This window comes from Grammomys surdaster, unplaced genomic scaffold, assembly GCF_004785775.1.
Source record: "Grammomys surdaster isolate TR1022 unplaced genomic scaffold, NIH_TR_1.0 204, whole genome shotgun sequence".
Lineage (NCBI taxonomy): Eukaryota > Metazoa > Chordata > Mammalia > Rodentia > Muridae > Grammomys > Grammomys surdaster.
In genome coordinates this window covers 273,160-300,717 of record NW_021604649.1, presented here as the reverse complement: position 1 = coordinate 300,717, position 27,558 = coordinate 273,160, and the positions used below count along the sequence as shown (strand labels likewise).

General features: G+C 37.5%; 1 protein-coding gene across 1 annotated transcript in view; it reads right to left on the bottom strand.

The window, feature by feature from the left end:
* Shroom4 (shroom family member 4) overlaps positions 1-27,558 on the bottom strand; it is a 199,826-nt gene that overhangs the window by 68,530 nt on the left and 103,738 nt on the right. The window contains exon 2 of the mRNA XM_028770835.1: positions 23,975-24,126. Within this exon, the coding sequence (XP_028626668.1) occupies positions 23,975-24,126 (152 nt within the window). The remainder of the gene's footprint in view (positions 1-23,974; positions 24,127-27,558) is intronic.

Sequence of the window (27,558 nt, the reverse complement as noted above, 5' to 3'; positions counted from 1 at the left end):
TTATCTGCCTTAACACATCAAGAGCAAAGAGCTTGTCCTTCTTCCTGTTGAGGTGGTATCAGAAGAAGGCACACAAAAAGCAGCAAGGGACATCTGAGTAGACATCTGGCAGGAGCAAAGAACCTTTTCTTGAGTGTTGTTAACAGAGGTCAAGTGGAGAGCCTGGACATCTGCCCACATGTGGCATGGGCCCTATCCTCTGAGAATGTGGGATAGGAGGAAACTAGCAAATGGAAAGTTCAAATGAAATCATAATCTCTAATAGAATCCACCAAAGTGTGCATTTTAATGGAAAATCATTCATCATTGCTATAAATCAGGAAGATCTTAAATTTAACAGCAACAACTAAAAGATAATAGATACCAACAGTAAAAGTAAGACATGCTACAAGTGTATAACAAAAGCATCCATCCTAAAGATACTTCAGTAAGTAATTACCAGGTATGCATGAAATGAATGACAAGTAAGAACCCCTCAGCTAAGATATGGCATGTCTTGACAAAAATATATAAATATAAGGAAACATCAAATGGCAATTTTAGAACTTAAAAATAAAATAAAAGTTGCTAAATATTCTCAGAAGCAGTTTCAGAGGCAACCCAAAAGGAATCAATTTAACTTTAAGATTGCATTAGAAATTACCCAGTATGAACAGCAGAATGAAAATTGACTACAAGATGAATATAGCCTCAGGAGTCTTTGGGCGTGTCATGAAAGAGCTGACATTCATATCAGTCAACTGAAAGGAGAGAAAGGGAGGACAGGACTGAAAAGTGTCCTTGAGAAAGAAACAATGGCCCCATGCACAAGTGGCTGAAATTTTCTGCATTTGACAAAAGATGTTTTGGGGTGAAGAAATTCTAAGAATTTATTACTAGAAGACTGATTGTAAACTAATGGTTAAAAGTAGTTATCTAAATGAAAAGGAGATGACCACAAAATCCTGGTTATCAGGAATAAGCAACATGACAACATATGCATTAGACCTTAGAGAGCATTGTAAAATAACATCAACAAAGTAAGAAACTGTATATAAGTATTACACACATATATCAGCCACTAACAATCTATATGAAAAGAAACACTAAAAATATTAACGATGCCCAGCTATGATGCCTATGAAGCACAATAGTATCAATTTACTAAGTATGCAGGCATGCACTCAAACACACACACACACACACACACACACACACACACACACGCACACCTATATATAATTTTAAGAAGTAGAATTGAAAAAAATGGGATTGGGGTGGCTTTTTTCAACTTTTAAAAATTGTTAAGATAGTTGAACAATTACATAAGCTACCTAAAAAGTCAACAATTGAAATATGATTGTTAACATCTTTGTAAAAATGGAGAGTTATTTCTATGCTTGAATGCTTTTGGTTGTTAACATAATTCAAGTTCTCCATTAGTTCATATTCCAGAAGAATAGTTTATTTTCAAAGCTTGCCAGTCTCAGATAACTGCATTAAGAGAAATAGAACACAAAGGAGAAACAGATCAACCCACAGTTATTCACAGTGCTTAGATATTTCTGTGTTCTTCTATGAAGAATGGATAGGGAAAAGATTAAAATCAATAAAGAAAAAGTAGGATTTAATCATACCATTTACCAATAAGATCTAATTGAGATTTATAAGAAACATTACATAACAAAAGAATGTAGATTGTTCTCAAATGCTCATGAGACATATACTGAAATAGATTATATCTTGTTCCATTAGATAAATCAACAATTTTTAAAGAATTTAAATCATACATAAGTACATTTTCCTTCCACAATGAAATTCAAATAGAAATTAGCAATAAAAAAACAACTAGAAATGAAACAACACATTATAAGAAATATATGACTCAAAGTAGCACTTTCCCAAGCAATCACATATTTCATTAACTAAATGAAAATAATAATACAGCAGATTAAAATTTGCAAGGCACAGTTGAAACAATATTTTTAGGAAATTTTTGTCATGAATTATTTGGTTAGGACAAAAAGAATGAGGCTAAACTAATCAGGCAGAAGGGCGAGAACAACAGAAAGTATGTAAGAGCAAAGCTCAATGAAACTGAAGCCAAAAATTACAGTAGCCAGAGGCAGAGGAATTGTGAATTTGAGGCCAACCTGGGCTATGTAGCAAGTCTTAGACCATCTTGTATATTAAGACACTGTCTAAAAAGAAAATGAAAATTAGAGAAAAAGAATGTGAATTATCTAAAAAAAATAGCCACAGTTATACATAAAATCTTTCTGAAGAAGGAACAGGAAAAGAACTCTTCCCAATTCACTTTATGAACTGAGAATGGCTTACATGTGAAAACTAGACACAAAACAAACAACCAAACAAACAAACAATCCCACGAGACTTCATGACAAATGAAGGACACAAAAATCCTTATGAAAATATTACAGAATAGCGAGCGTTCTTTATTGTACAAACAATATTATATGTGATCAGGAATAATGTATTCCTATGATGCAAAAGCAGCTAAATATTTAAAAAACTGGTCAGCATCCTATGCTTTATCAATAGATTAAAGAAAACTCAAAGGATCTATTGTATTCACAAACTGAAATGCATTTGATAAAATTCAGCATCTCTTTACAACTTTCAGCAAACATGGAATAAAGCAGAAATTTAAAGGGGCCCATGAGCTGGGGCAAAATGAAGCTCTAAGGAAGAAGAGTGGAGAGGTTAATACAGCACATGTAACATGAATATTGGAACAGAATGACAAGGGGTAGACAGGTACAAGTGTGTGGGGAGAGGATAAAGGAGATGTGGAAGACAGGGAAGACTCAATTCAGCCAAACCAAGTATATACAAAAATGCCATAAGAAAACTTGTTACTTCATATGATAATTGCAAGTAATATTATACACAGTGATCAGATTGTACTTACTTACATATTTAGAAACATATATGCATATACATATAGATATATGTATGAAACAATAACTAATAGGGAAAAAGGGCCATGAATTTGAAAGAGAGCAAGGAGGGTTTACAGCAGGAAAAAAGAAGGGAAGATGATATAATTATATTATAATTTCAAAATAAATGAAATAATTAAAAAATAATAATGTAAAAAATAAAAGATGGGAGTTTCACTACATGTTAAAGAAGATGTATATAAACTCTGCCATTAATATCATACTTAATAAAAAGCTGGCTGTTTTTCTCTTAAAATCAGAAACAAGGGAAAGACAGGCATTTTACTCATTCTTCTTCAAAACACTGCTGCAATGTATACAACAGAAAAATTTTAAATATGATGAAACACAAACAAGATGGGGGAAAAACCTGTTCTATTTACAGAGGATGTGTTAAAATCTCAAGGGATCCAAAACAAATAAAGGAAACTCAAAGAACAAAGAAATGCAGCAGACTGAAGTATACAGACTCAACGTTTAAAATGTAATCATATTTGAGTACTAGCATCAGACATGTAGAAACAAAATTAAATTTTTTTTATTTTTGCTGCCAAAAATAATAATACACTTAGATATAAACCTAATATAAATGCATAGGATGTACATACTGAAAACTACAAATAACTTATGAAAAAAATCAACACACATCCAAATAAATGGAGAGATGCTGTTTTCCTGGATTAGATGTGTCAGTGTGTTAAAAAAAATGCAATTCTCAAACTCCTGTACATAGCTACTGAAATTTGTATTGAAATTTCATCTAGTAGTGTAGAGTCCATCTACCAGATTTCAAGAATTATACTTCAGTAATCAAGGCTAGGTAGTATTGGTGGAGACTTATATAATCTTCCACAAATGAAACCAATAGAAACATCACTAGATATATGAAACTTCTTACTGAGAAAAGTTGCAAAATAAATTCAATAAGGGCTAGAAAGATGGCTCTTGCTGCTCTTCCAGAAGAGCCCAGTTTCTAATAACATTATTAGACAGCGCCCAACTGCCTATCTAACTGCAGTTCCAGGGCATTCCTCTTTAGGCCTCCATAGGCAACTACATGGATATAGTGTGTGTGCATATGTATATGTGAGGATGCACACACAATAATAATAACAATAATAATAACTAAGAAATTCAATAGAGGAAAGGTAGCATTTTGAGAAACAAGATTATCACAACTGTACAACTACACATCTGAAAGCAAGTTTCAAGACTCATAATTATGTACAATGCACCCACATTCAAAATGGATCAAATACTTTATGTAGGTGTAAAAGTATAAACTTTTTATCTTTAGACTTGGAATCAAATATCAAGATTCATTAAAAGAACTGATGAACAAATTGATAAGGACATTAAATGACATAATTCATTATTTTAGTAATATTTACCATTGACTATGCTGCTTTAGGTGCTGGGATTTCAACAATGATGAAAGTGCATTCCCTGCCTTCAAGGAGCTCACAATTTGGCAGGGCATAAGGATGCCAAAACTGATGGCTATGCAATAAGAACACAAAGCAGAATCATTTTGTGTCCTATGGGAATAGTGGCTAGTGATAAATGGTGCAACGTTAACACAGTAGGGATTTTATTAGTCAAAGGACAGGTGGGAGGACATTCAAAGCAGAGAGAATAGCATTGTGTATAAGGCAGAGTCCCGAGACTGGGTGCATGGTTAAGATGCTGAAAAGAGATAAAAGAATGAGATTTAAAAGGAAGCATATTAGAGGTAGTATTAACAGGATTTTGTCATTGATGTGACAAAGATGAAGTAAGTAGCTGAGAGAATGGAGAAACTGAAATGCTTCATGACATTGTACTCTAAGGGAAAAGGCCACTGGATGTGATCAAGACTATGAAAGAAAGCGAGGAGGGAAATATCAGGATATATTGTATTTGAAGTTTCTATGTAAAAGTATGGTAAGAAGATGGGAACTACACAGTTGGCATTCAGAAAAGACTTTAGGGCTAGAGATGTAAATGCAAGATGCATCAGTGTTCAGGTAGCTGAAGCTATGCTAGTGAATTATGCTTTATACTCAAAGGACAAAAAGGTAGAGCATACTCTCTCTCTCTCTCTCTCTCTCTCTCTCTCTCTCTCTCACTCTCTCTCTCTCTCTCTCTCTCTCTCTCTCTCTCTCACAAAACATTTCATAAATTGATAAAGAAAAGTCCAAAGTTCCTTTCTGACTGCTTGCCAGTTAGTGTCCACAAAAGTCGTTTCTTCTTCAGTGCATCACCATTTAGAGAGAACTCTGGCTTAGAGAGAACTCTGGCTTAAATGAGAAGAGATGAAAAGGCTGTAGTTAATTCATTTCTCTGCCATTGCTGCCAACTCCCTTCTCCTCTGTCTCAGTAAGACTTCCCTGGGGAGGAAATAATTTGCTGAAGTCAGTAAAGAAAATTCCATAGCTTTCCTTAGTGCATTAGCATTGACTACACAAAGTGGCTTACAAGTCCCCTAGAAGATCTGGCTAACATCTCTGCTGCTACAAATGTTGCTATGTCTTGTGGTCTTTAACAGAAAAGCAAGACAAACACTCTCTTGTAGGTATCACTAATTGTGTTTCTGGTATGGATTTCAAGAAAAAGATTTGTCAAGAATAAAGTGGCCGGTAGAAGGCCTTAGGGTTGACAAGGAAAAATGGGTGGATAGAAGAAGCCATGTGAATCAATTCCTGGCATTCTAAAGGGGTATATTTTTTTCCAGAGAATATTTTCAGTACTTAAAAGCTGCTCATAAATCACTTCTTCCTGTCTTATGAAACAAACATATAAAGAACAAATTGAGCAGGGTGGTGCAACTCTGGAATCCTAGCACTCAGATAGGAAGAGAGAGAAAGAAGCTTGTGAATTTAAGATGAGCCTAGACTACATAGTAAGATAGCGTCTTAAATGGAAGCTTCACAAACAACACAAAAAATTCCAAACAAATACATTCAAAACAATAATAATCTCAAAAACAGGCTTTGTTTGTGTTTGTTAAACCATTGAGCAAGCGTTGACATTTTTCTAAGGATCAAAAACATTATCTCTTCAGGTTGAAAAATCTCATTTACAATGTGCTCATTTGAATGGCTTTTCTATCCATTGATAATTTTCTAGCACTTTCATGATTGCTCACCAAATTTTCTGTACCCATCTTTAGAGTTGGGATAGGACCACTTACCTCTCTGATAAGAACCGTTTGACTGTTTTTCAAAACATTCTGTTCTATGCAAGGGATATGAGACTCTGGGAAAATAAGACATTTCAGAGGAAAAAAAATGTGTCAGACACTGTTGTTAAAGGAAGTGAGTTGGCCTGGGATGTTAATTAAGTCCAGTTATTGTATCTAAATTAAAGTGGTGTTTCTAACTGTAGCATTAAAAGCTCAAACGTGGAAGAGAAGATGTGCAAAAGAGAAAAGGCTGAAAAAGTCTGTTTAAGGAAAGCGAGAAAAATCTACGTTTTTATCCTTAGTGCTGTCATTTCCTAAATGAAGCTATTCTTTTTTTTTCTCTAGCAATTCTGTCTAATGGGGCAGGACAAAAATAAAACAAGGAGGAAATTTGAGAGTGAGGCAGTGAGACATGTAAATTTGGACTTTCCCACTGGTTAGCACCAACAGCCAAGGCTAGGGGAACGGCTAGCTTATCAGCTGTGGCCAACATGGTGTGAAGGACAGTTAATCACTGAGAGAGGCAGCCTCGGGTATTTGAACAAATTCCAAGAATAAAAATACGCTGCCAGGAGAGCATTGTCATTTTATTTTAATTTAGATTTGTGGCAGACTGATAAAAGACAAGGTGAAAGACCATCTCTCTTGATAGTGTTTATACACATGTATACATATATGCAGGTAACAACGGTTAATCAAAAAGAGGCCATGAATTTAAAAGAGAGCAAGGAGGAATACTGGGACAGTTCACGGGGAGGAAAGGAAAGGAGAAAATAATGTAATTACATTATAATCTCCAAAACGAAAATAAATATTTTTAAATAACTCTAAAATTTATTGCAGACATTGGCTAATGTTAAGCTAAGCTGTTTTTAATATCAATATCTATGATTCTTTTTTAAAGAGCAAAGCATAATTTTCTCTCTTCTCAGTGTGATAAAACAAACAGAAACTTCTTTGACTTATATGAGAGGATAAGTTGGAAAAAAAGAGCTAATACAACTTAATATATTGGAATCCAAGTATATTACCTAAATTCTTTAATTTCATCCTCAGAAGAAATCATTGAAAATGAAATCAGAAGGTGACTCATGAAGATAACATGTCTGGCCTATCAGTTCATTATCTTATTATATTGGTATTCCTAGCTGTTCTCCCCCAAGGTACCATTCATTAATGAGCTAACTTTTCATTTACTCACTCAGTCATCAAATGCTGTCTGTCATCCAGGCACTGAAGCTACATCCTAGAGATAGATAGTCAATAACTCAAGGTTCTGACTTTATAGTGCTTTCGGGGTCCCTGACTAATTTTTCAAGTTTTGGGGAGTTCTCCCTTTCAAGCTACTGGATTCCTATTATACATTCTGTTATCTTCCTATCAATGGGAATTCTTTCTATGGATGCCTGTGGTCCAGTGTGAGTCATTCAACAGAAGGAAAACAAACAAAATGATCAGCCTGTTTTTTTCTCTGACACAATCAACCAAATTAGTGTAGGAAAAAGCGATTAGGTCACATCCAGTCTACCCCTCTGGGAATAGAGCAAAACCACTCCTTGTATTATGCTACATTATTTTCAATGACATTGTCCTGTCTAATTGTTAATAATTAAAATGACTCAGTGGCGGAGTTCCAGAATTTCTTTCCAAAGTTTAGTCCACAACACAGAATTATTTTTGCTGTCAAGATTCAGTTTCTCTGAGAGTTAGCTTAAACAACTGTCTCAATTTCCTCTATCCATGATCTGATCTACCCTGATCTCATTCCATACAATTCCTATTTGTGGCTGACTTTACACCATTCAAATACAGATACAAGCCTACCATACACACTTTCCTCTCCCATTCACCGTGGCTGTTAAGCTACTCTGAGGAGAAACTGTAACTCAATATAGCTTTGGGTATCAGTATTTCCTACTCTCTGCAGAGAAACACCAACTAATCCCTTGTAATTCTTGGATTAGGCTTGTCAGATGTCTATTTTTTTCTAGGGAGAAGGTAGGTACTAGAGGCCCTAGATTATATTTGAACTATCTCTTGTCACCTCTACTGCTTTGCTCTTCTGCAGTAAAGGAACATGTCTTTAGATATCTTTTTTTCAAACACATCTTTTGAAAGAGGCACAACAGACAGTTTTCTCATAGAACACTTTAAGAGATTCTGTTGATTTTATATAGGTACAGGATTTGTGAATGTATTCACTCTCGTACTTAACATCTGTTGGAAACCAGCAGAGTCATATCTTGGGCAAGTGACTACAGAAAGGCTGTATGACTTTGGTAGGTCACTCTTCCTCAGGAAACTCAGTCTAATACATGATATAAGTAGATTCCGCTCTGCAGCTTACTTCTGCCACTTTCTACTTGTAGAAGGACTGTTGATCTGGGAATGCAGCTCAGTGGTACAGTATTCACCAATCATGCCCAATGCCTAACACACCCTCCCTATATCACAAAAAATTGTCTACATGTGTAATTCCTCACCTTCAATTGCCTCTCCTTTTGGAGAGGGTGCTGGGGATGAAATCGAGGGTCTGTGGGTATTAGGGAAGTGATATACCATTAAGTTACACACCCAGCCCACTCACATTTCATTTCCTAATATGTTAACAACAGCTTTTCTTCCAAAACCAACTAATAACCTCTGAATTCCACAACCCAATAGTATATTTTTCAGTGTTCATCTAACTTGACTGCAATACTTGAATCGACAGTAGTGGTTGATGAATCGCTCCTTCCCACTCCCTTGGCTTGCATGATACCACCCTGTTCTACTTTTCTTCCTCCATGTCTGCCTTTTTTTTTCTATCATTTTAAACCTCTTTACTCCACAAACTCTTGGCTGATGGTATCCCCTTTTATTTAATTAAAAATCAGAAGCAATATATAAAGAGGTCTCTCCCCATTATCATGTCAGCAATTAACCCTTCCTCGCCTTGCTATGAAAAGTAAATTGTGCTCATGTTTACCAAAGGGTTTTTTTTCTACTTCTAATATTCTGAAAGACCTCGCTGTCATTATTTCTTCCTTTCTAAAGCATCAATTTATCTGTTTTTACGAAATTAGTCTCATTAGCAGTTAGATACTGTATGGTTGTTATTTAAAAGAAAACTTCTCTCTTTATAAAATGAGTAATTGTAATAATTGGCAAATCAAATTTTTATATATTTCTTCCAACTGCCTCTTAAACTAATACTTCATTTCTTTACCTCCCATTAGTTTAGCAAACAATCCATTTAGGCTTCTGTCTCCAAATTCCACTGTCCAAGATGCTAATAACCTCTATGCTGCCAAAATCAATAGTAAATTCTCAGAATTGGTATATCGCCAACAATGGACACATCTGAGTATTCCCTTATTTTTGAAATCAGTATCTTCATTAGAGCTATGAGGTTTTTGTAGCATCTCCCTGTCTCAACTTACTCTTTTTTTTGTTACTCTTTTTCAACCTGTCTAAGGGATGTGCAATAATGTTTCTTCTCTGCTGTTTATATTTAATCCATTTCTGGTATCATCTACTCTCAAATCTTTGGTGATTAGAGGTAAGTCCAAAATTTGGATATTCAATTTTGACCTACTTCCTGAGCTGAGCTCTAGATATCTCTATTACTTAATATTAGTAGACTTGCCAAATTTAATATGCACAAAATTCAAACAATTAGGTTGATCTTCCCCACGCCATCCAGTCTTTTCTGCCTTACCAACTGGTAAGGTACAGTTTTTCAAGACTAAATTGAGGGACTTTTTAATTAAACCTTTACTTTTTCATTCTTTGCCATAACCCTGTCCAACTCACACTTCACTTATCAACAAGTCCTCTGAAACCAATTGTAAATCCTAATAATTTTTGCCATCTTTTTGACAAAATTTAAGTCAACCAACCACCATCTCCTACCTGAATCACTGCAATTAATCTTCTGAGAGATTTTTGACGTCCGTTCTCCCTGCTCCCTCTTTCTATACAGTAGCCAGAACCATCTTAACATTGCCCTGTTTGGAACCCTTTAACAACATGCCTCCCATTATAAAACATTTGGAATTCTTATCAGACCTTATGCAAGTGTATTTCTGATTACTTCTTCAATTTCAACTGTCTTCATATTTCATTTACTTGGTTACTGTATTCCAGTTTCAATTTTCTCATTATTTTGTTTGTTTGTTTGAAGCTTTGCTGATACTATGTTTTCCTATATTTAGAGGTCTTTATACTTGACATTCTTCTACCTTATAAATGTTCTTCTCCCCAGATTTTCATAGAGCTGCACTTTTCTCATCATTTAAATTTTCACTTACAAATCTTCAGATAGAGGCTGAGAAGATAGCTCAATTGGCAACGTACCTAACATGCAAGCAAGAGGATCTGAGTTCAGCTCACTCAGACTGATGTGAAAGTCAGGGGTGGGGGCACGTGTCTATAATACTACTGTGCAGGTGGATCCCTAAAGCTCTCTGGCCAGACCATCTAAGCAGTTGGTGAGCTCTGGGTTTAGAGAAAGATCCTATCTCAAAAAATAAGCTGGAGAATGACAGAAGGATGCCTAATTTAACCTATGGCCTCCATGTACATGTACACACACACACACACCCCACACCTGCAGAGGGACCATCCCTGGCCTAGTTAAAGTTTCTATTACTGTTGCCTCTAGCATCTGTATCCTTTTTTATTAATCATTTTATTCATTTACATTTCAAATGATATTCCCCTTCCCAGTTACCCCTCCACAAACTCCTCATCACATCCCCCCTCTTTCCCCTCCTCTTTGCCTCTAGGAGGGTGCTCCTCCACCCACTCACCTCCTCCTGCCTCACTACTCTAGCATCCCCCTACATTGGGGCATCAAGCCTCCACAGGACCAAGGGCCTCCTCTCCCACAAATGTCAGACAAGGCCATCCTCTGCTTCATATATATCTGGAACCATGGATCCCTCTATGTACACTCTTTGGTTGGTGGTTTAATCTCTGGGAGTGCTGGGTGGTCTGGTTAGTTGATATCATTCTTCCTATGGGGTTGCAATCCCCTTCAGCTCCTTCTGTCCTTTTCCTAGCTCTTCCTTTAGGGTCCCTGTGCTCAGTCTGATGGTTGGCTGGGAGCATCTGCATCTGTATTGGTCAGGTGCTGGTACAACTCACAAACCATATGGAGCTTAAGAAGAAGAAAGACCAAAGTGTGAATGCTTCAATCCTACATAGAAGGGGGAACAAAATAATCACAGGAGATAGAAGGAGAGAGGGAGGGACCTGGGAGGGAGAAAGGAGGGAGGAAAGGGGGACAGGACCAGGTATTGGAAGGGACAGGAGAGAAGTCCAGAGGGTCAGGAAATCGACTAGAAATATGTAGCAGTGGGGCGTGGGGAACTGGGGGTAGCCACTAGAAAGTCAGCAAGAGGTTCCCACAGGACCCAACAGGAATGACTTTAGCCGAAATAAGCCACAAAGGGGAGGAACAGCCTCTAGAGACCAACTCCAGTAGACAGGCATGGACCCCAGTGGAGGAAAAGGGCCACCCACCCATCTCAAAATTATTAACCCAGAAATGTTTCTGTCCAGAGGAAACACAGGGACAAAACGTGGAACAGAGACTGAAGGAAAGGCCATCCAGACACTCCCCCATGTGCGGATCCATCCCACATGCAGACACCAAACCCAACACTATTGCTGGTGCCAAGTAGCATCCCTATCTTACTAATTTCTGTGCTCTTAAACTTCATTTTCTTTCCTAGCACCTATCACTATTATCTGCTTCCCTATGGTAATTGTTTATCTATCTCCATTAGAAGATCAGATTCATGTGAGGAAAGATTAGTTTGTTCAATGCTGTATCCTCACTTTCCACAATAGTACTTGGCATAGATAGAATATGAATTCAATAATTATTCTCATATTAATTAATGAAAGGATCTTCTCCCTGTGCCTAGCTAATTAATATATGTCACCAAGCATTAAGTACTAGACTTTTCCCATTTATTTTCTTTTACTTCTGTTTCTGGAAAATACCATCCATCTCTGTGGCTTCAATTACCATCTATCCTATTAGCTTCCCATGTAATTACTGAGTACAAACTTCTTTACTAATTCAAGAACCACAGTTGCAAGTGCCTATGATAATTTCTACTTGGAGTCCTTATATGGTTCAAATCCTGCACCTTCAAAATTAAATTATTTTCCTTTTAATATAACAAATATAATCCAAGCAGTAATGGTGCACACCTTTAATCCCAGCATTTGGAAAGTGGAGGCAAGAGGATTTCTGCGAGTTTGAGGCTAGCCTGGTCTAGAGAGTGAGATCTAGGATAGCCATAGCTACACAGAGAAACCCTGTCTTGGAAAAACCAAGTGTCATGTGCAATGCTCACTACTAATGTCTTATAATTCCATCTAGCCTATTATGAAATTTTTGACTTATATTTGATTCATATCTTTCCTTTACTGAATGTACAATCTCAACTTTCAAGTATCTGTATACCTAAAAATTCAATACCCCCTACATTCTTGGCTTCTACTTTTTATAACAGCAACTCTCATTTTCCTTGCTTGGCACACATACTTTCAACTCACTTAGCCACACAGTAGATGCTCAACATGTAATCAATTTGCTAGGCACTGGGATGGCCATGATGAAGATACAAGAATGATCACCATATAGATTTTGCCCAAAACTCACATGGGAAAACAGACAAGCAAGCATGCTATCATAGTCCTAAATACAGGAAACCAGAAGTGTTGTCTATGTGAGAAAACAGAATCCATTTAAAAGCTGCACTGGCTAAGGAAAGCTTAAAATTGATTTGGAATGGTTGAGTAAGAGTAAGCAAAGCAAAGCAAAGCAAAGCAAAGGAGAGAAGAGTCATGATTTTGAATAGAAGGAACAGATGTGAAAAAGGCCAAGGCATATGACAAATGACGCTAGATCTGGAGAAGTATGAGCAGTTGAAAGTGGCTGTAACTTAGAGTACAAGCTTCTGCACAGATGGTGGAGATACAGAAAATTAAGAAGCCTGTTCAACCATTGTAAGGAGTTTGGATTTTATCCTGAACATAATGGGCAACCTTGGGTAGTTTTGACAAGCAATGAGTTCATCGCTAGATTTGCATTTCAAAAGATGACTCTGGTTGTGACACAGAGATTAAATTTAGGAGGTAAAGAGAATGACAAGACTGGAGATAGGTTAATATGCTAAGATGCTGTTTCAGGCTGGAGGTAGATAGGTTAATATGCTAAGATGCTGTTTCAGGCTGGAGATAGGTTAATATGCTAAGATGCTGCTTCACTACACAAATGAGAAAAAGATAGTGGGAGAAACTTTCAGCAGATAAAAATGAGCAGGACTTGACCAATTAAGCATAGAAATCTGAGTGGAAAAAAAACAGATTTACTGTGAACTCTTTATGTGTATAGGGGCACACAAAGAGACAGTTTTTAATACATTCAAAGGTGAACACATATTTCCAAAATGGGAGGAACCCTGCAGGTTTGTTGTATTAGAGAAAAAAGAATCAGGGGGAAAAGGATGGCATGCTGGCAAGACCACAACGAGGAGAGTAGAAATTGGAGAAGTAGTTTCCAAGAAGAGGACAGTAAGAGCCCCAGCACAGCACAGGTAAAAGAATGTGCAAAAGGGAAGCTGCACTCTTTTGGATTCCAGGAAGACAAGATAGAAAAAAACTCAAGTGTATCCAGCTCTAGAGCATTTATGCTAGGACAGAGTACTCGTATTTATTTCTGGAGACAATTGGGGCATATATGAGAAAGGGAATTACATGACCCAGGCTGGCACAATAGAGATCTCATAACTCATGAGGTTTACCCGAAGAACAATTATTGCTGATTGAAATAAATACTTCGATGTACTTTAGGAAGATTAATTTGGCAGAAGTGCAAAGAATGGGTTGGAGGGCATCCAGATAAGAGGTAATGAGTCCCAGGCAATAGTAGGAAGAAGGTGAAGGAGATGGATGACATGGATATTAGAAACACTGCAGAGGGAACTCAGAAAGGACTGGGGATATAAAAAAGAAATTGAAGAGATTCTCTTGTTGTGAATTTGACTTATAGAGATGGGAACAATGCCATGGGGGGTGGTATAATGGGCTATCAGGACAGAGGTAATGCACATCTTGGAATGAAAATCTGGAGCTCAGGAACAAGCAAAGGCTGGGGAAAGGATCGGGCAGTCTTCTAAATCCAGAGTTGTCCAAGTTAAGGTAAACGATTGAATCCCAGGCTTACTTCAGGTACAGGAAGGAGTTGTGTCTCTCAAGTGCAGGAAGGCTCCCTAGAGGAGAGAGCAAAGGTGTTGAAAACCTCCTGAAATATTAGAAAGGCCAATTGGTAGACAGAAATTGTGGCTTTTAGTGCTACATCATCCTTTTGAGTTCCATGGCCATAGGAAAGGCCTTCCTCATTGTAGGTCTCCATAGGGTTCTGGAGTACAATCCAGGAGACTTACATGAAATAGGAATTGCAAGTACTTCTAACAACATAGCCCCTTTGGTTGAAGCTTCATTCTGGTGTATGGTCAGTCTTTGGTTTAGCAAAGAAGTGCAGAAAACTTTCTGGGTGGAAGAGCAACATAGCAAAGAGAAAGGATGGGCAAGTTGAAGGTCTAAGGCTCAGTGGTATCAAGTGCCTGCCATGCACAAAACTCTTTGGTTTTTCTTTTTTAGCCAAAATACAGAACCTCAAAGTTTTTTATTTTGTAAAGGGACAGATACTAAATATTTATAAAAGTATAAATATATAAGTTATTTTTATATTCATTTTCTAGGATACAATATTCTTATTAATTCTTTGGGGATTTCATATGTGCATACAATGTATTTTGATCCTGTTACTCCTGCTTCGAACCCCCAACTTTTCCCAGTCCACCTTCTATTCCACCACTTACTCCTAAATTCTTACCTTCTTTCTTCTATAATGCATTGAGTCCAATTTTGTACTGTACATATTCTTATGGGTGACATATCATCACGCTAGACCTATCCAGGGCCACATCCATAAGGAAAACTGACTCTCCAGTCCCCAGAAGCCATCAACTGTCAATATCTTCTCAGCTAGGAGTGGGGGCTCATTATCCCCTCCCCACTCCACACTGGAATGTTGACTGACTTGATGCTGTGTGGCAACTGTGCAGGCAAACACTGCTGCTGTGAGCTCATGACTGCATATAGTCCTGTCATAGCCAGAAGATACTGTTTAGTTCTGGGCATGCCCAGAACCTGACCTCTGGCTTACAATTTTTTTGTCCCTCTCCTCTTCCACAATGGTTTCAGAGCCCTTGGAATAGGGGTATGATATACATGTCCATTTTTATATTTAAGTTTTATAAACCAAAGTAGACTGGAGAATTTTTTTTCTACATCCTGCTTTAGGGACATAGAAAAGACTCAAGGATTTTTTTTTAACATAGTCTGCTACAGGGAAGTAGCTATGACTAGCAAGCACTACATGATAAAGACACAACAATGAATAAAGACTATCCTCACCCTTCATGATTCTTGTAGCCTAGCTGTCAGAAATTTTCTGAACCATATGGGTTATACTTGCTTATGACTTATTGGTCAGGGAGGCCCCAGAGGCATCCCAAACAACACAGGCCATTACCATTAGCTTTAGGCCACCCACTATAACTAGATAGTAACACCATATTGCTGAAGGCATCATACACTTCCGCTACAGGACACAGAACATCAGTCTTGAACTGACAAGGAAGCTCTCTGTTAACCAGCTTTTGTAGTTTTGGAAGGTGTTTTGCAGGCTGCTGGGGGAGAAAAGACATTATTTTGTAGCGCTCTGGACTCTGTATGCTACAATACTAATGTGCCAGGCAAGATGTATTCACTGGTGTCATAGCTGCAAGACTGCTTATGAGGGCTAACTAATGATTCTCATAATTGGTTTTTTTTACCTGCTCCACAGGAGGGAATTCATACCTGGTATTATATACATGGATGAAATACATTTGGACATGGGTGAAAATCCATGTCTAGGGAAGTCATAGGCCCTTGGGCAGAACATATTGATGTTATTTTTCTAAATGGTAAACTGCCTTTTAAATATTTATGCTTATGTCCACAGATTTGTGCTGCTACTAACCTTGGTCAGAGAAGCTTCTTATTATGTGGATCATAGTTAACATAGAGACTCATTACTGTTGAAATACTGGGAAAAAGAATCTGTGTGCTCAACCATAGACAGGAGACCTATATCAACAATGTCTCTGCCCCCAAAGATTAGGGAACATTGCAAAAGATGGGGCAGAAAAATAATGTAAGAGCCAGAGGATGAAGAGATATGTTGGGAAATGCTGGCCTCTGGATTTGATATGGCTGTTGCACAGATGAACTCAGAGCAGCTGATCTTCACATGAGCAGAAGATCTTCACATGAGCAAGCCAGTTAGAAATTCCAGTAATGAAAGGGAAAGAAGTTCTGAGGCCCCACTCCAAGCTGAGAAGATCTTCTAACAGTTAATGGCTGCTAGGCGATGGATAATTACTTTTCCTTAGGAGGTTGGAGGTGTGGCCACTGGTAGGTAGGTTCCTCGTGCCCTAGTATATGATCTCACACCTATGTGCATATAGAAAGGAAGGAAATATATAACTGAAAGGGAGATATGATAATGGGGTCCTGGGTAGGCAGTTGGAGGAAAAAGTGAGGGGTGGTTATGATCAAGATACATCATATACATGTATGAAATATTCAAAGAATACAATAAGAAATACAAATAAATAATACAATACTCAGTTAGCGGGCTGTCATAAACAGGTGGTAAATCAGACTAGCTTACTAAACCCTGGAATAATCCTGTGGGGAAAATACACTAGCAGTTTATTCCAATGCATTGTGATACTGACTAAAATTCTATAGGAGCCAGAGAAGGGCTACTTGAATCAACCACTGGTGTCAGAAAAAGTGTCCTAGAAATGGTTACCCCCAGGGCTCTGCTTTCAAGCTTCTGAATGCTAATGTGAAGGAATCTAGAAAAAGAACTGAAAATGGCCAGTTCTGGTAAGAAGTAGAAAATCTAGAATCATACAGTTGATAATCAGCATGAAATCCAAGATTCTTGCAAACTTCATTGCTTCAGAATAAATAAACAATCAAGAATGCTAGGCGAAGTTCAAGTGTGAGCAGAGATGGGGATAAATAGCTCACTGTCTTAACTGCCCTCTGAGCAAGGAAGGTCAGAGAAGTTTCCGGCAGGGGATGGATATAATTGGATCAGTATTCTGGACTCATCTTTGAACTAACACCTTAGTAGACAGATCTAAGACAACTGAGAAAATAATAAATAGTTCAGAGAAGAGACAAGGAGGGACTGGACTAGGGTAGTCACAGAGAAAATAAAGAGTGAAGATTCTGGAACTGTCTAAAGGGCAAATAGAGCTTTCAGTGACAAGACAGCAAAGACTAAAGGACTACTGTGTTCCTCACTTCAATGTCCGAGTAGATAGTGGTGCTATCAACTACTACTGGGGGGGGGGTATGAGGCTAGAGGATGAGTTCAGATATATACATCCCACTGCAGGGATTCTGGCCATGTATTGCACCTTCCCTTGTACCAGCCCTTCATCAACAGGTTTCATATGCAGCTTAGAAAGCCACAATTTGAATTTCCTGTGTGATAAACTGTATTGGTCTTCTGAACGTACGAATTTGAATCTGAATAGAGAAGAGGTTGTTACTGGAGAGTTGCATTTAGTTTTTCTCCACTGATTCTAGAGAATTGAACCCTGATGCCTCAAGGCAGTGTTTCTCAAACTGTTGGCTTTTCATTTAGAAATGTGATTAAAATATGTAACTGGAAGAGCTCCCACTAACCGAGAGTTTTCACTCATTAGACCCAATATAGCATCCAATAAAATGCATTTGTAACAACTTCCTATGTGATACTCACTAATGAGTACCAATTCTAAAACATCTATCATATAATTATTTTCTCTCTAATGGATTTATGTATCTTCCTGAGAAAAATTGAAATAATAGTCACAAACTATATTCTCTGTTCAGTGACGAAGGAACTCTGAACAAGAAAGACTGTGGGTATCGGGCGTCAATGAGAACAGGGACTAAAACCATGTTCTTCATGATTGAGTTTGCAGACTCAAGCAAAAGACAGGCATTTAATAAATAATTGCTGGCTTAAATGCTTGTAAGAGCTAACTATGGTGCTGCATGCCTATAAGACCAGGACCCTGGAGGCTGAGGCAGGATGAACATGAGTTCAAGACCACCTTGGGTAAGAGTTTGTTTCAAAAAGGGGAGACGAGGTTGGCAAGTTCCATTGTACAATCAGGAGAGCAAGTTCTTGCTACAGAAGGAGGTATTCCTTAAGATGACTACCCAAGACTCTGAAGTGTGTGGCCCTTTAAAAGAACAATGGAGTTTCTCAGTATGGCATCTTAAGTTGTGATAGAAAAGATGACCATGAATCAGGTGCAAAAGTGCATCATACAAATGGAAACATGATCTGGAGGTTGACTGATAATGTTTATAAAGAAAATAGAATAATAAAGACTGCTGTAAATTTTAAAAAATAAAGGATATCCCAACAGAGTAGAGGAGTAACTAGACCAGGGCAAGTGAAGATTCTGCTCATTTAATTATTTCTAGGATTTTTGTTTTGTTTTGAAACAAGAGCCTTATGTTGCCTAGGCTGATCTTGACTTCACTATGTACCTAAGGCTGCCCTTGAACTCCTGATTCTCCTGTCTCCACTTCCCAAGTCCCACAACCATAAGTACTGGGATTATAGACATAGGCCACCACATGTGTCAAAACAAAATAGTATAATTGGAAAAAAAACACAACAACAAAAAACAAATCAACAACAAAAACTTATCACAATATTGTATTTTTATCCATTATTTTTCTTTTCTTCCTTTGCCCTCTAGGCTTAGTTTGTCTGTCTATCTGTCTGTCTGTCTGTTTGCTTGTTTGTTTATTGATTTTTGCTGCTGGGCAATGAGCCAAGGGCCTTGTACTAAGTAGGCACTCTACCACTGAGCTTTTCTTTGTTTTGCATTGTGATACTGAGAATGGAAAACTGAACCTGGGGCTTCACATATGGCAGGCAAGTGCTCTACCAAGGATATGTATCATCAGCTATTTAACTATCACTTTATGCAATGTCTTCGGGCTATTCACATAATCAAAATTATTTGTGCACATTTTCAGTGGAAATTTTGTTTTGAAAAGTCATTCATATATGGCCTTTATATGACATGCATATTTCTTTTTAAGGGCACTGTCAAGTGTTTTACATATGTAGCTGATACTGTGAGTGGGAGGTCTTTCTTTGTGTAGCTTTTAACTGGCTATTGCATTCTAGTGTTACCTTTAAATTAAATTTTTCTTTGACTTCACCTTTAAACTGATTCCAACACCTTACAGTTTGCTCATTAGAGTTAAAGTCCAACATATGTTCATTTCTAAGTCTGTATGAGTCAAGATTTTACCTTTTTTCAAAAACTATCTTTTTGGCACTTGAAATGAACTATTATCCTATGGTTCTAAATTATATTTCATAGGCTCATAGTTATGTACTTTGTATCAAAACTCAATAATTAGAGGATCCTATGTGGGAACAGTGCATTGGGTTCTAGTACCAAAGTAATGCTGGCTTCCAAAACAACCTGAATAATTCTGTAACATTCTCAGATGTATAACCTTGTGATAGAGCCTAGGTTTTTTCAAAAACTTTGAAGGTATTCACCGATTCAAAGTATGTGAACCCAAATTACTTCTGGAAATTTCTGTTTGGGTATTAAGTGTTGTTTTCAAAATCCTTTTATTATACAGCTTCTCAATAATTTTGGCATTTAAAACTGAAATAGATATGTTAAATTTCTTTGTGATTTCAAGATTTCCTAAAATATAGCCATTGTAATCTGTAGTTAACTCCAGAAACTAATTCTATGATGATATTTATCACGTATCATTTACATTTTATTTATGATTCATCTTTGTTTACTTGATTAAATTTGGTAGAGGCTTATCTATTGAATCTATCTTCCTACTCCCCCAAATCAAGCCCTTGGCATCAATATTATATTAGATCCTTAGATATGTAATTATATTCTTCATTTTTAATAAAGCATCTAATGTTATAAATTTACTTCTGAATATTAATCTCAAAGTTTTGACTAGTCATGCTCCCACCTTTATTATTTTTATCAGTTTGCTATTTTTCTCTGACCTGATATTTGCATGCAAATGTGTTCTGATGTATTAAAGCTCTTAAAGATTTTTGTTTAAATTTGTAAAATTTGTACATTATTATCAGAAACAAAGACAATGTCACTTCTGGTGCTAAAAATTTGCATATATTTTCTCTGCAGCATATCATGTAATCATTGTTAGATGTTCCATGAATACTTGAAAATAGTAAACTAGCTATAAAATATTTATAAATTGCATTAATTAGAATGAATGACATGGTTTTCAATTTTTCCAAGTGTTTGCATTTTGGTTTTGTTTTCAAACTTAAGTCTTATCAATGTCTTCAATAGAGATATTTTCATAATTGTTCTTTTTACAGTAGTAACACTGTCTACTTCATATATTTAAATATCATGATTTTTAGTTCAAAATGGTCACTCAGTCACAGAATCCTAGCCCTAGCTGAGGAGCTGGTGGTACTCAATAGCTGCTAAGAGAGGAAAAGGTAGATTCTTTAAGAGTATGACCCTTGGCAGATCAAGAACAGTCCACTAGATGACCATACAGTCAGGAGTACACAGGCAGCATTAATTGGATTGGTAATTATTTTAAAAATCCATGAAGGTACAAAGATGGGTGGATCTAGAATTGGGGTACCGGATCTAGGAATAGAGAGGGAGGAAATGAATATGATCAAAATACAATGCATAAAATTCTTAAATAATTAACAAAATATTCAAAACAACTTAGACTATGATGTCTTTAATGTGATTTAATAGTTTATCCATATAAAATAAACCTTCTGAAAACAGCACAGCATTACGGTTCTTATTTTTTTTTAACTCTTGTCAAGTAGAAAAGTGGCCAGCTAAGATGCCTTTTCAGAACATGGATTGATTGGAAAGAGATGAAACTGAATGCTGAGAAGTCAGTGGGAAGGCGCTCAAAATAGTACAGGTGAGAAAGCAAGAGTGATTGAATTAAGACAGAACAAGAGAGGTTTAGGACACGTTAGACATGTCATGGCTTGAAATGACTTACATTGGAGGAAAGTGAGACAAGAGGAGGCTCAGAGATGCTTGCCTAGCATATACAAGGCCCTGGACTTGCACACATGCACACATGCGCACACGATAGACAGATAGAGAGGAGGGGGAGGGAGAGAGGGAGGGAGAGAGAGAGAGAGACAGAGACAGAGACAGTTGGATTGGATTTTCAGAATAAGCCATCTTCTAAAGTCTCTTTGAATGCTCATGAACTTCAAAGGACTTAAGGCAAGACCTAAAGCCCAGCATTGGCAGTGATTTACTTAAACCATGTAAGCCATGGTTTACTCATGTCTAAGTCAATAAGATGAACACTTATAAAGTATAAGCACATCGCACTTCTTTTATGTGCCAATTTATGACGAACGAAGACCTCTTTCATAAACTGGAGGGGAAACTGGGACTGAAGTAGGAACTATAGCTTCCTACACCATGCCCACAGCAGACCAGAAGGGAAGGTTAAGTTTTCCACAAGAGGGCAGCACCACTTCATAAATTATGCACTGAGTACTTCAAGTAGAACGGGCTGAAGTGGTGGAGGTGCTGCAAAGGGAGAAAAGGTTGGCAGGTACTGAAGCCAGAGCTTTTCACACCATGAACACCAAAGGTCCCTGCTATCTCCAAGTTTATGACTATAGCCACTCCTAAGTGATGGTTTGTAGTGGCAACTAGTGCTAGTAGAAAGAATGAAGACAAGGTGAGAGGTTAACCCCCCCACCCCGTCCCACGTGTTCACACTCATCTGTGGGAGTAAACTCACACTTCTCTGATGGTATTCATACTCTAAAAGTGTTCGCCTCTCTACAACCAGCATCTCACCAAGAGTATTGTTTTCTGTTCAGATATTGGCTGCCCCTAATTGTGTTCCCAGTAAATCATACTCTGTAGACTAGGATACAGTGTACGCTCAAGTTCTAATATATTTCCCATCTAACAGTGTTTGCCTACCCGATTGTTTCTCTTTTACCTCAGAGAAGCAAACTGAAATTCCCTGACCAAGCATTATGTATCTATGATCAAACCACCTTATCTTGGAAGCTAAGCACGTTCAGATCTGCTTAGTGCTTGGAAAGGAAAAACCATTACGTAAAAAAGCATTTTGTATAAGTTACATCATTTCATCTTCACAATAATAACACTATTCAAGGAACCCAAATCTCCATGTGATAGAACAAAGGAGTAACATCCATGAGCCTATCACATAAGGAAGAACTCGTATGAAGTGATCCCTCCATTAAGTCTTAAAATATAAATCATAACCAACTCATAGTGGAAAAGACTTGACTAGCACAGTCAAGGCCTTAGATTCCATCCCTAGGATAGGCAAAGCAACCCTTCATACAAAATGGAATCAGTGATAGTTGTAGCTATTATGTAGTATACACCACTACTTATTATGATGCCTACATCTGGAAAGGGACGACTTAATGCTAGGTACCAGAAGATCATGCAGTAAACCAACAGGATGCTATATAATCCTCCCAGTGTAACCCAAAACTGTTACCTTTTCTCTTTTAGGAAAAGACTAGATAAACTGACTATTACATGAGATCAATAAAAGAATTGATGCTAGCTCACCTTCTGGCTTGGTTGCTGGGGTGTCATGGAGATAGGAAGCTTTTATGGACAATAAGGTGATGTGTTAGGCTTGAAGTAACATAGTGTACTTGGAATACTATAGGTACATCTCAGTGTAAATGTCCAAGAGGAAACTGGTTATATGGTTTGGGGCAGAAGAGACAGAATCATCCACATATAGATACAAATTGAAACAAGAGGAGCTGGTGAAAATTTCCATATACTAATTTCTATATTATGATGAAGTTAGAAAATGTAGAATGGCCAAAGCCACAATATTTAAGGCATGGTCAAAGTAATGGTCAAGTAATGAAGGAGTCCAGTCCAGTTAAAATAGAAACCAAAAACGTAGGACGCAAGGTCATAAACAGACTATGATAAAAGTCAGAGTTTCATAAAGGTGTTTCATAATGTGGACCAACTGAATCAAATGTCCTTTCTGATGTCATATATGATAAAGACTGAAAATAATCTACTGGCTCTTACAATAAGGAAACATTTTGTGAGTTTGATAGTCATTACACTTGAATTACAGATACTAAGTTCAGACCACAGGGATCTTAGAGTTAATGGAAGGTAAAAAGGTACATGTAGGAAGGAAGGATAGACTCTGCTTTTGAGACTAAAATGAATAGGAAGAAAACAGCAGTAGCCAGAGGGAGAAAGAAAGATCATAGAAGGTAATTTGCATTTCCCTCTAATAGTATATTGTAAATAATTTATACCATATGATATGATGCATTATAATAATCACTTTTTAATAACAATGATGTAGAAACTTTGGCATGTATATAAGATTAAAAAAAGGAAACTAACCACTGAAAAGGAAAAGTCTGAGCTCTGGACGCCTAGAGTAGAAGTACCTTGCATGTTTTGAGTCAGTGAATCCTCAGAATACCAAATGAGTTCTCAAGAAGCATTTACATGAATGCGTGCAGTGAGTATATGGCAGTGTCAAAATATGAACCAAAGGCCCTTTGTCCATTCTGCTTTAGTTGTCTGCACAATTCTGCTCAAACGAAATACCTGTCTTCTTGATGATAATGACAGAGTACTTTTCAATGGCCTCTGTGCCTCTGCCTTACCTCCTGACAATCAGCTTGAGGATCCTGAAGGAGCCTTTGATAAGGATGAGGGCCTCTTGGCGGGAGCCATACAATGGAGTGCCATTGATATTCACCAGCTCATCACCAGTCCGCATCTTCTGGGACAAGGCCGCCTTGCCTCCATCTTCAATCTGTGTTGCAGAGAACAAAACAGAAAGCAGGTGGTGAGGGGACTTCTGCCCCGTAATTTTATGTCCTGACTTCTCCCAACCTTGTAGCCACAAGTAGGATTGGGAAATAGTTCCATTTAGTTCCAAGAAGAGCTGATCACAGGTTACTGAAGGCTCTTGAGAAAGGAGGCAAGATAGATATAAGGCAATTCCTCCCTAAAAGAATGAATCTGGGAAGACAGTATTTCTGAAAAATAAAGGGATGCTTAGAAGGAAGTCCATACAGTAGCTGAAGCAGCTTCATGGCATTGCAAAATGTGCATACAAGTCAGAGCTCTATCAAAAGTTGGCAAATCTTTTCCTTCCTTTACACAGGCTTTGAAATCAAACTTGTGTTTGAATTCTGGTTCTACTCCTTTCTAGCTGTGAGATCCTGAGGTTACCTAATATTATGCCATCAAATTGCCTTATATGCAAACTGTAGAGAGCAAAAGCACCCACCTCACCTGATTCATCACCTGTTTGAGGGCTCAGCGTTCTTAACTCAGTATGAGTTCTGATTATTATAACAAGGAGGTTGATACTGAAAAACCTGAATGGTGACTTCCAGCTCAAAATTCTGTAATCAGCATCCCTAATTCTAAACATATGAAGTAAGTACAAAGTAGATTATCTTCATCTCTTCAACACATTCCTAGCATACTACTTGCCAAGGGCATTCGGCAAAAGCTAGGAATGTGTTTACTAATCTACCACAATCTAAACATTCCCCGTGAGCAGGGTAATCTTGGCAGAAGAAGTTTTCAGGCTGGGGGGCTCTGAAAACAAAACTAGGAGCCAGAGCCACTAGGATAGGCAAAGCAACTCAGAAGGGCCCCGAAGACCTGGCTTTCTAGTGAATTTTGTACATAATGTTCTACTTACTGCAGAAGTGAATTCCACCTGTTAGGCTATTAATTCCATCTAGAGTAATGGGGACATCTCATCCATCATTAACCTATTCCCCAAGCGCTTAATGTACTTTAGCATGCACAGAACAATAAACACACTAAGTGGCAGAGATACACAAATTAAAAAAAGCTCTCAGCTCCCAGCCCCAGAAGGGAATTATTGTCTAAAGTTTATATGCCCACTGAGAGATCTGGTTAAATAAAAATCCAGCCCACCCACATTAAGTGTTTTGGGGAATATGGGAAGTAAGGATGATTAAATCATACAATTCTTAGGGGATAGAAGCCTCTAAGTGAGATCGCTAGGGGCTGACTTTCACTACGGCTATGTTTATAATTTCTTCCATTCTAACCTTTTCCCTCAGTCTTTTATCATAGTCTCTGAACCCATGCCCACACCATGGAAGTTAGAATATTGCTTTAGGTTGCTCAGCTTTTGTGAACTGTCAGGTAGAATCTTTTGAGTTCAAAGAAAAAAATATATATTGATTCAGGATTTTTTTTAAAGCTCCATAAAATAAACTGAAATTCTGGGTAAATCACAGACTTATTAAATATATTGCTGATAACCCAGCATTCTTTTTTTTTTAAAAAAAAAATGAACCTTTGAGAAATTAAAGTCTAGCCAATTCTCACACACACACACACACACACACACACACACACACACACACACTTTTCCACTACATGGACAACCATTCAATATAAAACAACCTAAAAATGACAAATAGAGAACAATTCATAGCAAATTAATTAGGATTACACTGTTGTTTCCTTGTTATTAGCATTATTGCTTCATAGACACTACTGCTTGCCTTAAATTATTTACTAAGCCACATGTAACTACACATACTAGTGAAGGGAGTTCAAGGTCAGCCTTAGCTATCTGAGACTGTTTCAAAAAAGCCAAGAAGAACAACAACAAAGAAATGGCAGAGAAAATTGAAGGAAAGTACTGTAGTTGAGTTTCAGAAAATTGGCTTGAATGACTCATTCTTCTGGCTTGCATGAGAGGCCCTTAGCTTTAGGCTTTTTGTCAGTTAACAAATAATCATAAACAGGACTAACTAATGAATGCTAATAGGTTTTTCTCCACCGATGCACATTAGTCTTAATTTACTGTACACATTTCGTATTCATACAACTCAATTATCCATATACTGAAACCCATAAAAAGCCGTCTCTTCCACGTATATTGATGTTAAGTAGAACCTCTTGTTAAGTATTCAGTTATAGCAACACGATGTCTGTTTTTTTCCAGGCCACAAGATAAACAACCTTTTAACCTAAAATGCTTAATTAACGCTAGAGTTAAAGCTTCCCTATTGCTATGGTAGCCGCCATTATCTGCACTTAGGTAGAGACTATTTATTTTTGAACTATGTTTGTAGGCCACCTGTTTGCCCTGTTCTGTATTCCACATCCCTTTTCAGTCACCAGCAGAATATTCCTCACAAAAGATGTGTTCAGTACAATTCTGAGGATGCTCTGATAAGAAATAAGTGATTTTTTTTTGTGATCCAGCACACTTCCAGATCCCAGGTGTATACACATTAGGAAATAAGGTGTCATTTAACTGAAGAGCTGCTGAAGTAGACCTCAAACTAGTCACTTTGCAGTGACAGGTATGTGTTGGGCTGTACAACTGACTCCGTACCCATCCGGACATCTTGCATTAATGCCCATCCCCTCTCCTCTATATTTCCCCTCTGCTCCATGTCTGGATTCTTCTATTTATTATTTATCCTTCTGACAGCTAGACTTTCAGGTCAGTAACTAAAACACACAGTTATTTTTATGGACTATAAAATGTTCGTGTACTTAGTAAGGAAAAACTAAGAGAAAGAATGAAGAATAATGAGGAGAAAGACTAGAGGGGAAATCCAGCAACATAGAGGAAAAAAATTAATCAAAGTGGATGAGAAACTAGGCAGCATACTAGAAAGAGTCAGCAAGGAAGTTGGTATTAAAGTAGGAAAATAACACAAACGCTGGAAAATGAAAAGCTCAAGCAACCAAATAGACTCAAGCAAGCAGAAGAAAGAGGAATATAGTACAAGGTCAAGGAAATGCCACACCCAAGCACCAATGTGGACAAATCTAGATAAAAATGATCACAATAACCCAGAAGTCCAGGACATGATCAAAAGACCAAGCCTAAGAATCCATGGAACTAAATTATCCAAAGATGCCTACAAGCTGCCAAAAAGGAAAACCAGTGAATTCCTACCCATGGATCACAATAATGACCAACATAGCAAGATGTCCTCAGTGGTGCAGTAATGGCACTTATATTTTAGGGATAATCAGCAACTATTTAATTGGACTTAAGGTCTGATCCACAAGACAGAATTCATGCCTGGCATTGTAAACTTAAAACTACTGAGGTTATGGACCATAGAGAATTTACTACTGCCAATTTCCTAAACCGGTATAATTTCTAACTCTATTCTAAACTCTCTCTCTCTCTCTCTCTCTCTCTCTCTCTCTCTCTCTCTCTCTC